Source organism: Sodiomyces alkalinus (genome assembly GCF_003711515.1).
Source record: "Sodiomyces alkalinus F11 unplaced genomic scaffold SODALscaffold_10, whole genome shotgun sequence".
Classification (NCBI taxonomy): domain Eukaryota; kingdom Fungi; phylum Ascomycota; class Sordariomycetes; order Glomerellales; family Plectosphaerellaceae; genus Sodiomyces; species Sodiomyces alkalinus.
This window is the reverse complement of record NW_021167088.1, coordinates 527,957-541,383: the sequence shown is the minus strand read 5'-3', so window position 1 is coordinate 541,383 and position 13,427 is coordinate 527,957. Positions and strand designations below refer to the sequence as shown.

The 13,427-nt window shown below is 52.7% G+C and overlaps 5 protein-coding genes across 5 annotated transcripts; 3 read left to right on the top strand and 2 right to left on the bottom strand.

The window, feature by feature from the left end:
• Window positions 1-1,821: 1,821 nt before the first annotated feature.
• On the top strand, window positions 1,822-4,994 carry SODALDRAFT_381108 (hypothetical protein). Its single transcript, XM_028615148.1, has 3 exons — window positions 1,822-2,312; window positions 3,407-4,824; window positions 4,927-4,994. Exons 1-2 carry the CDS (start codon window positions 2,211-2,213, stop codon window positions 4,787-4,789), a joined length of 1,485 nt encoding a protein of 494 aa, XP_028463626.1. The 5' UTR covers window positions 1,822-2,210; the 3' UTR covers window positions 4,790-4,824; window positions 4,927-4,994.
• Window positions 4,995-5,604: 610 nt separating this feature from the next.
• Window positions 5,605-7,631, bottom strand: SODALDRAFT_328213 (26S proteasome subunit P45 family protein). The gene is made up of 4 exons (XM_028610631.1): window positions 7,316-7,631; window positions 7,153-7,251; window positions 6,756-7,068; window positions 5,605-6,668 (listed from the first exon to the last, which is right to left on the bottom strand). Exons 1-4 carry the CDS (start codon window positions 7,510-7,512, stop codon window positions 6,012-6,014), a joined length of 1,266 nt encoding a protein of 421 aa, XP_028463625.1. The 5' UTR covers window positions 7,513-7,631; the 3' UTR covers window positions 5,605-6,011.
• A 210-nt stretch (window positions 7,632-7,841) lies between these two features.
• On the top strand, window positions 7,842-8,964 carry SODALDRAFT_362658 (hypothetical protein; the record flags this gene model as incomplete). Its single annotated transcript, XM_028614479.1, has 6 exons — window positions 7,842-7,911; window positions 8,024-8,086; window positions 8,174-8,201; window positions 8,297-8,514; window positions 8,628-8,681; window positions 8,849-8,964. 6 exons carry the CDS (start codon window positions 7,842-7,844, stop codon window positions 8,962-8,964), a joined length of 549 nt encoding a protein of 182 aa, XP_028463624.1.
• Window positions 8,965-9,914: 950 nt separating this feature from the next.
• Window positions 9,915-11,252, top strand: SODALDRAFT_352708 (hypothetical protein; the record flags this gene model as incomplete). Its single annotated transcript, XM_028613604.1, has 3 exons — window positions 9,915-9,964; window positions 10,509-10,665; window positions 10,764-11,252. 3 exons carry the CDS (start codon window positions 9,915-9,917, stop codon window positions 11,250-11,252), a joined length of 696 nt encoding a protein of 231 aa, XP_028463623.1.
• Window positions 11,253-11,455: 203 nt separating this feature from the next.
• On the bottom strand, window positions 11,456-13,261 carry SODALDRAFT_328210 (hypothetical protein). The gene is made up of 4 exons (XM_028610630.1): window positions 12,860-13,261; window positions 12,743-12,792; window positions 12,565-12,688; window positions 11,456-12,499 (listed from the first exon to the last, which is right to left on the bottom strand). Exons 1-4 carry the CDS (start codon window positions 13,094-13,096, stop codon window positions 11,858-11,860), a joined length of 1,053 nt encoding a protein of 350 aa, XP_028463622.1. The 5' UTR covers window positions 13,097-13,261; the 3' UTR covers window positions 11,456-11,857.
• Between the last annotated feature and the right edge of the window lie 166 nt (window positions 13,262-13,427).

The window sequence follows — 13,427 nt, the reverse complement described above, 5'->3', positions numbered from 1 at the left end:
CACGGATACGTGTAATGGAATTGGCCTGTCAATATCCACAGACATCGTGGCTGTTCACGTGCTTCGTACATACGTTGTATGTATTCGTTGATTTGGGAGCGCTGATCTTAAGATACACGTACGCCCAGAAGAACAGCAGCTGATGGAGTGATGGTCAGGTAAGGCCCCCTGTTCGTCATAAGCCCCTGATTGCTGGGACACGCACGTGTCTGACAAGCCCGTGCCAGAAGGAATCAAGAAGGGAAATGATGGTGGCTTGGCTTATTAACGGCTAAAAAGGTTATTGTCAGGATATCCACGTGTGAAGGGCGTGAAGGCGTTGCGAATGGCGGGTTGTCTGTGCCCCTTCCAGCACCCCTGTTCTGTTAGAGAAGGCCGGTAGGCCAGGGGCCATCGATCAACATGCCGTGCCTATGTAATGACGGGGGTGGGTCCACCTATATTCGTAACGTGCTCTCCTCTCCCAGACAGCCTATTAGGGTCGATTATGCCGACTTGGGCCAAGCTAGACGGGACACTCGGAACCAGTGAGAGGCAAGGGGATTCCAATCACAATCCGAATCCCAAACTCGTCCCAGACTCGTGGGTTCTCCGCGCTGTTTCCCGCGCTGCTTTGTATGTGCGCCTCTTGTCCATCGTCTTCTCTCTACCTTATATACGCGTCATTTCAGTCTCTTGTTCTTGTGTATGGCACTGATGTTCTATATGCCGCGGTTGATGTGTAATTATGCCGGGAACGACTCGGCAAGATTGGGGCTTCTACTCAGTACGGGTACACTTAGCTCGGCTTAAATCAAAGGTAAGGAATTTGATGAATAATACTCCGCACGCTAATTACGAAGCCTACGTACCTTAGGCGCCTTAGAGAGACGCTAAACCATGGCAGGCCTACTTAGTTACAACCAAGCGTCCCCTCTAGCGAACTAAAAGCGATTCCAACGTTCAACGTTGGCTGCGGAATGGGACCAAAGGCATTTCATAGTGCCGGGGCTTGCCGGGTGCGGGACTGATATCGGCCAACTCCCCTTCCTGGCTCTCGATCAAGCCTTCCCCCGGTCCACGATGAAGCAGTGGCCTGACTTGACCTGCATGGGGGATCTGAGCCGAAGAGCGGGTTGCTGACAAGGTGCATTCATTCTACCTTGCAGTGATGGTGATTTTACTTCGTCAGGTACGTTGTATGTACGAAGTACGTTGTACGAATACACATGGCAGGTAGAGCAACGGGCTCGTACTCGGTACTGAGTAGCGACCGTTGAATAAGGGCACTTGGTCTGTCTTCGGTACCCCCCACCGTGAAACCCCCTAGATGCACGAAAATATTCGTCATTGCTTGAACATACCCTGGCACTTGTCCTCGTCCTCAGAGAATTATTTGGTACGGAGTTCGGAGAGGCGGATAAGATACCCTGCCATCTCGGAGGTAAGGGTACATTGTAGGTACGGAATAGTGCGACTTTACCTAAATGGCTCTGACATGGCATGGCGGTACGACGCACGAAGTACTACGGATACAACGTCTTGTCTTTTCGAGTCTAGACTCCAGGCCTTTTTTCTTTATTTTAGCTCCGTAGCTTCCAAGGCCCTTCCAAGGTTGCACGCCGTCATGGGTGTCGAACGCTGGCTCCACTTTCGCTGACTGCTGCATTTGGCAGTTTGGATAAGTGGCAGTCGCACCCCACGAGGAATTGCCGGAGATGGAATTGGGGGGATCGGGGATTGGAAGGAGAAGGGGGGGAGGGGTGGGAAATAGAAGGAGGGCAGCTTTCGTCTCGTACCAACAAACCTTCCCATCCGAAGGGACACCCATGAAACCAACAACAAAAAGCCGCGAACAACCATCGGCACACGAACCGAAGTGCATGAATTCGTCGTCTTGGTGTCCTCTTTTTGAACACCTCCGCCTTTTTTCCCTCTTCTTTCTTCTTTTCTATTAACAAACAGCAAGCGCTTCCAGATAATACCCTTCTCTCTTTTTTTCTTCCCTTTCCCCTTTTTAACTTGTTGATCCATCTACCTGCTCTTCGTACTTTCCTTTATCAAAGTTCACCTCCATCATCCACCACAAATTAAGCCCACCGCGTTCTTTTTTCTTTTCTTCACCCTACCCATTCGTCCACTCGCGACCTACCTACCTTATATTCACCTCAGTTGCGGTTTGTTTTGCCAGACTATCCCTTGGCAAACCAAACCCCCTCGCTCTCCATCAAATGATAAGTGAGGCAAATACGAAAATATCACCAGGCGCGCATCCGAGTCCAAAGAACCCCTTGCGACCTTTGGCGGATTCTTCATACGTCATGACAGCGATAGTAAGTTAAAACCATTGATCTTTCCAGGAGTTCCTATTTTGGGGTCATAACTTGTTTTCTTCTTTTCCTTCCCTCCGAACCACATCCCTTGCTTCCCGAATCTGCTTCTTGTTGTCTTGCATTTCTTATCTTCTGCGCAAGTGCGTCCCCCTCCCTCCTTCCCCCAAAATCCCGGATTACTACCTTGATCTTCCGTCAGCATTCCATCGCCTGTCTCCTCAAACAATAACGCAAAACACTGTCATTGGGCTTCTGGAAGTGCGACTTCTCACCGCCTCACACCGCTTTCCCTGCCATGTGCCCAATGTCTTCAATATCCCATGGAGAAGTCCTATCTCTGCATGTCAAAATCAGGATCGACACCAGCTGCTCCCCTGTCGCTTTATGCGAACTTGCCTACCTTACCCTCCTTCTGATGTACTTCCAACAACACTTCTGTTCTTGTATTTACCCGCTCGTTCCATGGTACGGTACCATGGTTCATGAAGGGAGCATTCTTGTCGCATAATCTCTCTCGGACATGCCCTATCAGCAACGTCGGTCACAGACATTCAGCTATTTTGGTTGTCCGTCCATGGCTGCCCATGAGTTCTATGCTACAACACCTGGCACTGTGGTACAGACATGGGTCGATGAATGACCTTGCTTTACTTGCACCCTCCATCATTTCTCCCTTGGCCGGTGATGTCCAACAATTCCATCACCCCCTAGCCGGAATTTCCGTGTCCCGTCCCGTCATGCCGTCAGAGCCTTTGATGGCCCGAGGGGAGTGTGTTCGAGGGAGCCAGGCCAAGAAAAAGCAAAGAATGGCCTCTCTTTAATCACCCGAATTCATTGCATTCAAGTTCTGACCATAGTCCTTTGAGACATGTTATCCTTACCTTCCCTGATTTCCCCCTTTTTTTCATCTTCCCTTTTATATCATCCATGCTTTTTGGTGTTCCTCATGCTTTTACTCTAGTTTATCGTTAGCCATGAGGCTTCCGGTGCTCGAGGGTACATGGGCGCCCTTCTCTCATGCTTCTAACTTCGATGACCCAGTTCGCCGGGATTCTCATCCATTGCCATCGGCCATGCTAACTCCGTTCCTTCAGATATGTCTCGCTCACTATTGCGACATTCACGGCCCGACTCCACTGATGGTCACCGAGGGCCTACCTCAACCCTGCTCTATATGTTTCGATGACGCCGATGTTGCCGATGTTGCCGATGTTAAAGATCGCCGCACGGTTGGAATAACCGATACGCTCGGCAGTCTGAAGCTCAATGGCCTTCGTTCTGCATCGGACAAAGAAGCCCACATATCAGTACAGACATCCGTCCCCAATGCATCTGACCGCTCCCCAGCAACTCCCATCGACACCCCACCAGATAGTCCCAACCACACGGCCGATCAATCCCAATCCCGCCGCAACTCGAGCAACTTCCGAAGGACCTATGACGATCTCGTCACCAAACGCGCAAGCCCTTGTGAGAACTGCGCCATGACCATCCCACAGGACATCAGTGCAAACGAGGACCGCGGGCCTACTCTGCGCACTCGTTTCCCCTGGGCTCAGGTATATAATTCTGGCGAAGAAGGCACGTCGCCTCCGCCCTCCCAGGCCTCCTCCGCGAGCGATACCGATGGCGAAGGTCAACCCAGCCACCCCCCTCGAAGAACCCCCTGCTCAAGCACGACTCGATCGAGCATATCATCGACGACTCGCAGTCTCCGGGGCCATACGCATTACATGAATTACACGTCGACCCACGAGCCCCTAGTCCCGAATTCTTTCTCCGTCGTACGCGCCTCTTGTCTCCGAGCCCTCTCCTTCGAAACCCTGCCCCGGACCCCGCATACCGGTTCCGGTGGAGCCAGCAACGTCATCCATCCCCAGGCTCCTCCGAATGCGACGTCCCAACCCTTTGTTACCACTCATAGCGCCGGCGCTGCAGCTTCAGGGGGCCCCATCTTTTTTGGTGACCCTCAGACTGGCTACACTATTGCCTACATCTTCCGCATTCCTGACGTCCATGCCCGTGGCCACAAACGCGTGTATGCCTTCCTGGCATTGAGTACGCACAAGGAGCGGTTGTTCATGAAGCTCTTCGGTTTCATCGCAACCGCCTTTCGTGAAATGGCGTCCTGGATTCAGAAGCTTGCGGAGGCCGAGGCCGAGAAGGCTGCCGAGGCTAGCCCCGTCACGGCTGGAGGTGGATATTTTGGCGGACCTACACAATCTTCGCAACGTCAATCGCAAGACCGCGAGAAGAATCGCGCAGAAGGAGGTTATGGTGGCCGTGACCACGGCAGCGGCAGCAGCTTCCTCACGGGCGGGAGCGCCCTCACTCGTCGCATGGGCACCGGCGGTGGCCCGCTGTCTCTCAAGTCCAGAGGCTTGGCCGAACTCGTCGGCCTACCAGACTTCTTCGTCCAACTGCACGAGAAGTTCGTCTGGCTGCTGATGGAGCTCAGTGTTCGGCTGGACGCCTGATCCCCAAGACTCTCGTCGCCCAAAGATGGGCCGGAGTTTGTACTGTATATGTTTTTTCCAAGCATCAAACAGCTCGCGTGACACGGCCGTCGACGCCGAGCTCCTTATGGCCTCGCCCCTTTCTGCTGGCTGAACAGCGGTCCGCTCTTCAGTCCTTGGCGACACATATGTCCGGGCATCTGTCGACACGGTCTCGGCCCCATGAGAGCGGCCACGGCCCAAAAGGGGAACCGGGTAATACTAATTCGTAATACGTTTACCTTTATCTCCACTGCGCGCCGGCTCAGGATAGAGAGAAGTCGACTGTTTGTTGCATGGTCGACTGCGTGAAGAAGGGGGAAGGACGAGGGTGACACGAAACACGAAACACAAGAATGTAGAGACGCGAACCTGGAGTTTGCGGTGGAGGATATACCCGCGGAGGACCGTTATTTCTGAAAGATGAGCGCACCGTCGGTTCTTTTGTGGAACGGGATGGAACGCGCAATGGGAGTTCAAACGGTTGCATCAGCGAGGTCGGCGTTGGCTTTCTTTTCTTTACTTGCTTCTTCTCAAGCCTTATTTATGCACTGGTCATTTTCATGACTTGACGCCTGTTACATTTCCTAGCCCGAACCGGTCGGGAGCAAGGCAACATGGATGGACGACATGGCAGAAGGAAACAAAAAGGGAGGGGACAAAAGATAGATAGAATGGCCTCGGCGTTGTGGTTGACCCTGGCATGGGTCAGGCCTGGCAAGGCTGGTCTTGGACTTTTGCTTCTTTTCTTAGGACAGCAGCTTATAGACACAATGCACACGCAATGAATCATGCATCTCCCTGATACCAAAATCTTGATTTCAAGTTTCACCACATAGCAAGGCATTTCTGCTATGTTCTTCTGGTGTCGTGTGCAACTTGAAGCTGGACTTGGATCCAAATATCTCGAGTGACCAAGTAATGTGGTATTGTACAATAACATCGAAGTTCACGCCTTGAGGCCTGATCCCCGCGTTCTATGGAATCAACCACCCACGTATGCCCCATTCAGTCTCCCTACTACCGCAAGCCGGGCCCTGCCTTCCAAATGGGCAAAGTATCTGATTACACCCCCGGCTTCTCGACCGTCAACACCAAAAGAACGCGCCCTTGGACCTGTCTAACCACTCCTTCCGCGCAAGACGTCGAGAAAACACGCAAACCGCGAACGAATGCCCCGGCCGACGGCCCCACCCTTTTTAATTTACTTGTAGAAATCAAATTTGTTCTCATCCGAGGTACCCTTGACCTGGCTCGAGTAGGCATCCTCGAGGTCGCTCTGGATGATTTGGTATCGGTTCTTGCGGACGGCGCGCAAGCCGGCCTCCTGCATGATGGCGGCGATAACGGCGCCGCTGAGGGGGTCATTGCGGACGATGAGGGAGTCGAGGTCGACCTCGGGGGCGAGGCTCATCTTGGAGGCGATGGTGGAGAAGATGAGGCGGCGCTCGCGGCGGTCGCGGAGGGAGGGGAACTCGATCTTGCGGTCCAGACGGCCGGGGCGGAGCAGGGCCGGGTCGAGGGTGTCGGCGCGGTTGGTGGCCATGATGACCTTGACGTTGGAGGTTTGGTCGAAGCCGTCCATCTGGTTGAGGAGCTCGAGGAGGATACGCTGGACTTCGCGGTCGGCGCCGGTCTGGGCGTCGAAGCGCTTGGTGGCGATGGCGTCGATTTCGTCGATGAAGATGATGGCGGGGGAGTTCTCGCGGGCCATGCGGAAGACGTCGCGAACCATGCGGGGGCCCTCGCCGAGGTATTTCTGGACGAACTCGGAGCCGACGACGCGGATGAAGTTTGCTGTGGTCGAGTTGGCGACGGCCTTGACGAGCATGGTCTTGCCTGTTCCTGGGGGACCGTAGAGCTAAAAAAAAAAAAAGTTCCTTGTGAGCAAGAGAACGAGAGAAGCCAGATATGCTAGGATTGGGACGATGGAGGGTTTCGGACATACCAGCACGCCACGGGGTGGGTCGATGCCGATCTGCTTGTAGAGGTCGAAGTGTGTGAGCGGCAGCTCGACGGCTTCACGAATCTCCTGCTTTTGCATGTCGAGTCCACCAACGTCGGCGTAGGTCACGTCGGGCTTCTCATCAGCGCCTAGCATAGCAATGGACGAGTCCGCTTCCGGGGGGAGAATGTCGACGAGCGCATTGGAGTGACGGTGAAGAGCGACGGAGGAAGAAGGCTTGAGAAGTTCGCGGTCTAGTGTCGACAAAATACGGACGACGTAGTTGCTGCCTGTAGAGGATTGAACGATGCCGGTACTAGAGTGATAAAAAAAGAAAATGTGGTTAAACGCGATTCTGAGCTTGGAGCGTAGCCCGAGGGGAGACAATAGCAGTGCTCACTTTTGATCGATTGCTTCCATGAATTGGCCGATGACGAGCGGTACACTCTGGATACGTTTGATTTCCTCTTGAGCTCGCACGAGTTCTCTTTTGAGACTCCTGTTCCAACCTAGTCAGAGACTGCGCGTAGTGCCGGCTTGCCTGTTCGGTTCGAGAAGCGTACCTCTGCTCATCCTTGATATACTCCTCCTGCAGATGAATATACTCCAGTTGTCTCTGAAGCTTCTTTAGCGTCGCATAGTCGTCACCACCCTCTGTCGAAATACCCTCGAAGTTCTCGATGTTGGGAATTGTTGATGTCGCAACCCGCTTATGAGGAGGGACTTGATTTGCCGGGCTATCAACAAGGATGTCGCCCATTTTGTCGATCAATCTCTTTGGTCACCGGAAAGCTTAAGTGAGTACGTCGAGGTTAATGTTCAGGTCGATATGGTAACGCGTGTGTCTCGTCGTGGGAGGTGGGTAGGAGAGTGTTGTTGATGGCAAATATGACGAGGTTCGTGAGCTTGCTGTTCTTAGCCGTTTGCTTCCAGGTTGTAGGCGTCAACTGCAAACGCAACGCCGATACCTCGCTAGCTTAGCTAATCATGAAAGTACTCCGTAGCTTCGGCACATGCAAAGTCACGTGCATTATATCGCCCCATCCTAAACGAGTGGCTCCAACGGCGGCTTAGGTATGGAGGCATCCAATGTCCCCCCGATTGGCCGATAACAGCCACAGGCGGGGCAATCCTGGGCCTAGGCTCGTCCGCCATCGGAGTCCGTTAGACACAACCACCAATTCTGAGTCTATGTCTTTAACAATTCCTCCCCCACATGTACCAACCCTTTCGTCTGAGGCCAAAGTGAGATGACTCCATGGTCTTGCCAGTACCGGTCCGGCGATCTGATGCTGCCTGCCTGCTCCAACCGCACGTAGGGCAGTGCTGGCACTGTACGACCATCTATTATCTCTCCTGTCATTCGGATCTATCCCTTCTTCGACATTTCGGTCTGACTCTTTCCAACCTTCAGGTAGCAGACGAGTTCTCGTACTTCATCCTGCTCTTGTTCGTTTCTTTCTTCCGTCGTCTCGCTCCCACCAACGTCCCAGCAAGCTCCCCCACCCTCCGCCTTTTTGGTTCCCTTATCGTATCCCCTGAAGCTCCTGCCACTGCCGCCTCTCCCATCCTCCACAAACGATGTCGTCGTCGATTGCCATTCCGGCAACTCCTGCCGCGACTACCGTCTTCCGGGGTAGCGGGAGCTCTTCCAAGTCTGCCGCCAGTTCTTCGTCTTCCTATTCGAGCTCGCTCCAGGTGGGCATCTCGCCTTCTAACCATAAACATAAGATGGGCCATGGACGCCGTCCCAGTCTTCTGAGTATGTCGCGCCTCTTCCGAAGTCTAGCGTGGGCACCGACAGACAGCTCTACACCTCCGACCTTGTTAGTCAGGAGTTGTTGCTGTTGGGCTAGAAGCTAATTCTCTGTATAGGCACGGCGCTCTCCAAGCAGGAGTGTACTGTGATCAACATCGGCGATCCGGATGGTTCGCCTCAACTGGTAAAGTCGCTCCACTCCGTGAAGTGCCGTTCCTCGAGCTTATAATGTATCGCAGATCTCCTACCTATCCTCTAGCCAGGGCTATCTTTGGAACCCAGGTGCGTGACAATTACCCCTTGCCAACTGACGACCTTGCTAACTCTCACCTTTTAGAAATCTTCCTTCCCCCGTACATCGATTGCGACTACGTCCCCCTTGAGAACCAGCGAGACCCCGTCCACGACATCGTCCTCAGCGAGGAGGAGTCTAAGAGCATGCTGCCGCAATAATTCAAAGGTGCTCCCCCGAGCACTGCCTACGCGACATGATTTTCCACGGTCGCTGGTTCTCAATGTTTATAGACTGATGTTCTCACGACTCAACACCAGCCAATTTTCTTTTTTGTCTTTCTTTCAACGCCAGCGCTTGGTTGCAGCCAACGGTCTCTTTTACACCACGAACCGAACCCAACACACACATACTGGCGTTCGCTCGATTTATACTGCCAATGAGACCATGCCGGAACTGGGGTGTATTTAATGGACTTGACGGACCTGCTTGGGAAGTTCTGGACGCATGGTGCATTTTTGCCACCTTTGCACCGCGAGGAGTTTCATTGCCCAAGGGCTAGGCTGGGACGTGCTCCCCGGAGTTCGGTTTTCCGATGTTCTCGCATCTTGCTACCTCTCACTTTGCGATTATTTTATCTTGGATGGGGCGTTTTAGGGTTTTCCAGAACATGTCATATGGTGGGTTTCATGGGAGTGGGAATAACCAACCGGATCTTCTTAATCAAAACGGAGCCCGGTGATTGTATGTAGTTTCTGAAATTTCACTGTTCAGGCTTTCGTCCCTCTTTGGGTCTTCCCCGGCGCTATCGTGGGAAGAACATCCTGCGCCTTCGGGCACCCATGAGGTCCCTGACGTGTCCAAAGAGTGTCCGTGGCACATTATCTGTCCAATAGACCCAGAGACAACCACGTGGCTCTCCTCGTACGCTGCCTAACTAATGATGTTTCCAGTCAACCCCTCTGGTTGATAAGGAGGAGTAGTGGATTTTCCACGGCTTCGTGTGGGTTTCTCACTTGACGACAGTGCAGGAGTCAGTGGAGTATCAGATCTCAATGTTTTCCTGTCTGCGCCTTCACCGATCCTTATTACGATGTGAATGGTTTAGGATTTTGGTCAGCTGGGCCATAAGTGACCTGCAAGTCGACATGTTGGGCTGTTCAAACCCACGATGTTCGCTCGTCTGATTCGACCGCGGGTGTCCCCGAATGCAGGTCCATCGTAAGCCCCGCGCCTCCGTGCTGCCACTGCTTTTGCGTCGTACGAATATCATTGGCCCTCAAACTAGTCAAAGCGCATGGCTTTCATTTGCACCCGTTGAGAGTACTACTTCCCAATCCGAGGATACGTACCTACTCTTTAGGGCGCAGTATCGCGACTGATGTGGAGCCACTTGAGCTTTGATAATTATACTGTGAATTATGTTGCACCACTGTCCCGTCTTTGAACTCTGACGTCTTCCAGTTCCGCGTCCTGACGTAGGCCTCACGTTGTCCGATCTCGGAGAGATAAGATAAGAATCGATAGACATCGGTACGTACCTAGGTACATTGGCGTGGTGGATTAGTTGGGGAAGTGGGGGTCATGGTTCTAAAGCACCTTAGTTCACCTGCCATCAATAACGGCATCAGCACGCGAAGCCCCAAGTAAACACACGACGTGACACAACGACAACGAGAACTGTTGCTCGCGAAATCCCGAATATCTCGAGTTGAATTGGCACGCCAATGAGATGAAACCATAATATTATGGAATCGGCCTCCAGGAAAATCGAGCTGCAAGCCCCAGAAGACCTCACTTACCTCCTCGAAAACGTGCGGCGCATAGCCCAGCGTCACCTCGACGATGCCCTACCCCCTATAAAAGGCACCGCGCCTGAGGAGGACGAGCTCAGGACACAGATGGAAAAATACATTAATCAAGTCTGTTCAACCCTTACTCCTTTTCTGCTTTGCCTGCCAGCAGATGCCCGACCATCATGCAATAGCTAACATCCCCCCCGGATTCACCGGCGTCGTAGTACATAAACAAAACCTTCACGCTTGTCGCACCGAACATCTCTATAAACGGTCTTGACGCCGATCCTGCTGCATTTTTAGCGTCGAATGGAGCGGCCGGCGCAGCGCCACAGGAGCCGCAAGTGGAGTACGAGCCCTGGGACGGACGACTGCGAGATCGCGTAGAGGATCTTGCGCGGCAGGAAGAGGAGCTTCTCAACGAGATCGCGGCGCTGAAGAAGTCTGTGCCCGCGTCCGTCGCGGCGGCGTACGCGCGACGGTTGAAAGAAGAGGCGGCGCGTGATGAGGAGGCATTGCGAGAGAGGAAGAAGCAGCCTGTTTCCGAAGTGGAGTTGGACGTTGGCCTGCTGGAGCGACAGGAGGCCGTTGAGGATGCACATAGCAGGGCTGTAGAGGGACTGGGGAGGGTCAAGAGGGAAATGCCTGCAACAGTTGCTCGTATGGAGAGGGCAAGAGTTGCAGGAGAGTACGTTGTCACGGAAGGGGCTTGATGATTTGCATTGTTCATTGGGCGTGAGGTTCGACCCTGGAGATCAAGGATGCTCTCGCCTGAGATTTTGCCAGCCTTTTGAAGGATGGTGACACAATTATAATGACATCACGAGCTGATGAGCATTGGCAAAGCATTAACAACTGCTTGCTCGTAAGGCGCGGCTTACACCTGCCTACTAACGGCAGAACGGAATTTTGTACGTGGGACAGGCGTGCTGTAATTACTGTTTCTAGAAGACGTTGATACTCTTCCTGTATTTTACTTCGACATTAATTCGGCCGGGGTCAGTGTCAGGTAGAGCTAGGAAGCAACCAATCCGATTTCATTGTTCTCATATAGAGCTGTTGGGCGGTTTTGCATCAGGCATGAAAGAAAATATCATCTTTTCCAGTCGTTGTCGTCGTGTTGTTCGACAACGCATGCCTCTCAGATATGTTCTAATATCTCGTTTCAAAAAGCCAAAATCCGAAATGCATTGAACTCTTGAGCTTGATGCCATCATGTCCGCAAGCTACCCCACACTAGGATGACACAGTAGCGACAACAGAGACGCCTGTGCCTGGGGTACGATCTCGGTGGGTTGATGCAAATAGTTAATAGCCGCTAAGAGGAGCCAGCAGCGTCAGCAGTCTTCTGAGTGACCGCTGGATCCTTCGCAGTGCCCTTGAGTGTTTCCAAGGCCTTCTCCTTCTCCTCAGCAGCTTCCCACCAAGCTGGCCGCTTCCATGGTTCCTCGTTCCATGGTCCAGCGTCGCTGCGTCGACAGGCATCTTTCTCGCCCCCGCATTGGCAAGTACCGCCATATTCCTTCGGCAGGTTCGAAGCATCAATCTGCTTAAGGAGCTCTTTGGAATAGTCGGAACCCAGAATATGAATCTTCTTGACGGTGACGGGATCAAGCCAGCCCTTGACCACGGACCAAACATAGGAGAAGCCCCAAGGAGCATTGATGATGTAGAGCTTGCCGAGTCGCTCGGGATAGTAATTCTGAGAGATGTTGGACGCCTGCTTGATGTACTCGTAGACTTGTGACGCACTCCGGATTCCAACGTTGTCAAGGTCCATGATGGTACAGCACGTCTCGACGACGTGTCCAAACTTCCGAGAGCAGGCAGGAAAGCGCGGATCGGCACATTTCTCATACTCGACGGCGAGGTTGCCTAGCATGCGTTCGTCGGTGGTAATTTTCCGCATCTCGGTGAGGTTGATGGCGCCAAGCTTCTCAACGTAGATAGGTCTTCCATCCTGTTGACATGCATGACAGTCAGATAAGGGTATGATATGGCTAAGGGGAGAATAATCGCGTTTACCTTGTCCGTCTTATGGTAATACTGCGGGTAGTACTGGGCCATTTTGTCCTTTTCGACATAGTCCCAGGTTGGAACCAGCGCGTCCAGCATCGCCTCTTTCCTCCACTTCTCGCACTCGATGAACCTACACCGCTTGTCAGTTTTCTAACTGCCGCGTCAGCTGGGTTGCAAAATTTACATTTGCTTCGAGGCGTTGACATCGAACTTTCGGGCTCGCAAGAACCGCAGCTGACTCTCCGTTAGTACATAGTCCATCGCGAGTAGTCAGATGATTGATCGTATGCGGGTGGCGTACCAAGGTTGGCGTGTCAAGGCGCTGGTCATACTTCTCCGCCTCTAGCATCAAGCGCAGTTGATGCACCTGGGCCTTCTGCTCCGGCGAGAGGTACCCAAGGTAACCTCTGTCGCGCTCTGCCTCATCGGGCTCTTTGATACTGTGTTTGACCTTGGGTTGTCCATCGTTCCCCTCCTCGTCAAGTCCGTAAACTCTTTTGAACACCTCATCATACGACGAATCAAGCTCGGACGCCATAGTAGTCGCCTATTGTAGTAATTCGAACGTAGCTTGAATTGAAAATTGAAACTAAAATGACCTAAAGGGCTTCGAACTGGATGTGGTGGAAATGGATTTATTCCAGCAATAGAGGGATATTGTCGATCACCAGTTCAGTCGGTGGATGAAGGAGAGGGTTGCTCAGGGATGGACAAGATTGTGAACATATATATACGTATCCGTGCAGAGTACTTGTTCGTACTTACCTTATTATACGCGTACACCCCTCATCTAGGCGGTGTTGCCCCACCAATCCTTATGTAAGAAATGGAATGCGAGGTAACGTACTATTACGTGTACTTCTCCTATC

Coding starts and splice junctions, on each gene's coding strand:
- SODALDRAFT_381108 (XM_028615148.1), top strand. CDS start 2,211: ATGATAAGTGAGGCAAATACGAAAATATCACCAGGCGCGCATCCGAGT. Junction 2,313..3,406: donor CATACGTCATGACAGCGATA/GTAAGTTAAAAC, acceptor CCGTTCCTTCAG/ATATGTCTCGCTCACTATTG.
- SODALDRAFT_328213 (XM_028610631.1), bottom strand. CDS start 7,512: ATGGGCGACATCCTTGTTGATAGCCCGGCAAATCAAGTCCCTCCTCAT. Junction 7,069..7,152: donor ATGGAAGCAATCGATCAAAA/GTGAGCACTGCT, acceptor TTATCACTCTAG/TACCGGCATCGTTCAATCCT. Junction 6,669..6,755: donor ACCCACCCCGTGGCGTGCTG/GTATGTCCGAAA, acceptor TTTTTTTTTTAG/CTCTACGGTCCCCCAGGAAC.
- SODALDRAFT_328210 (XM_028610630.1), bottom strand. CDS start 13,096: ATGGCGTCCGAGCTTGATTCGTCGTATGATGAGGTGTTCAAAAGAGTT. Junction 12,689..12,742: donor GTCAACGCCTCGAAGCAAAT/GTAAATTTTGCA, acceptor CAAGCGGTGTAG/GTTCATCGAGTGCGAGAAGT. Junction 12,500..12,564: donor ATTACCATAAGACGGACAAG/GTAAACGCGATT, acceptor GCATGTCAACAG/GATGGAAGACCTATCTACGT.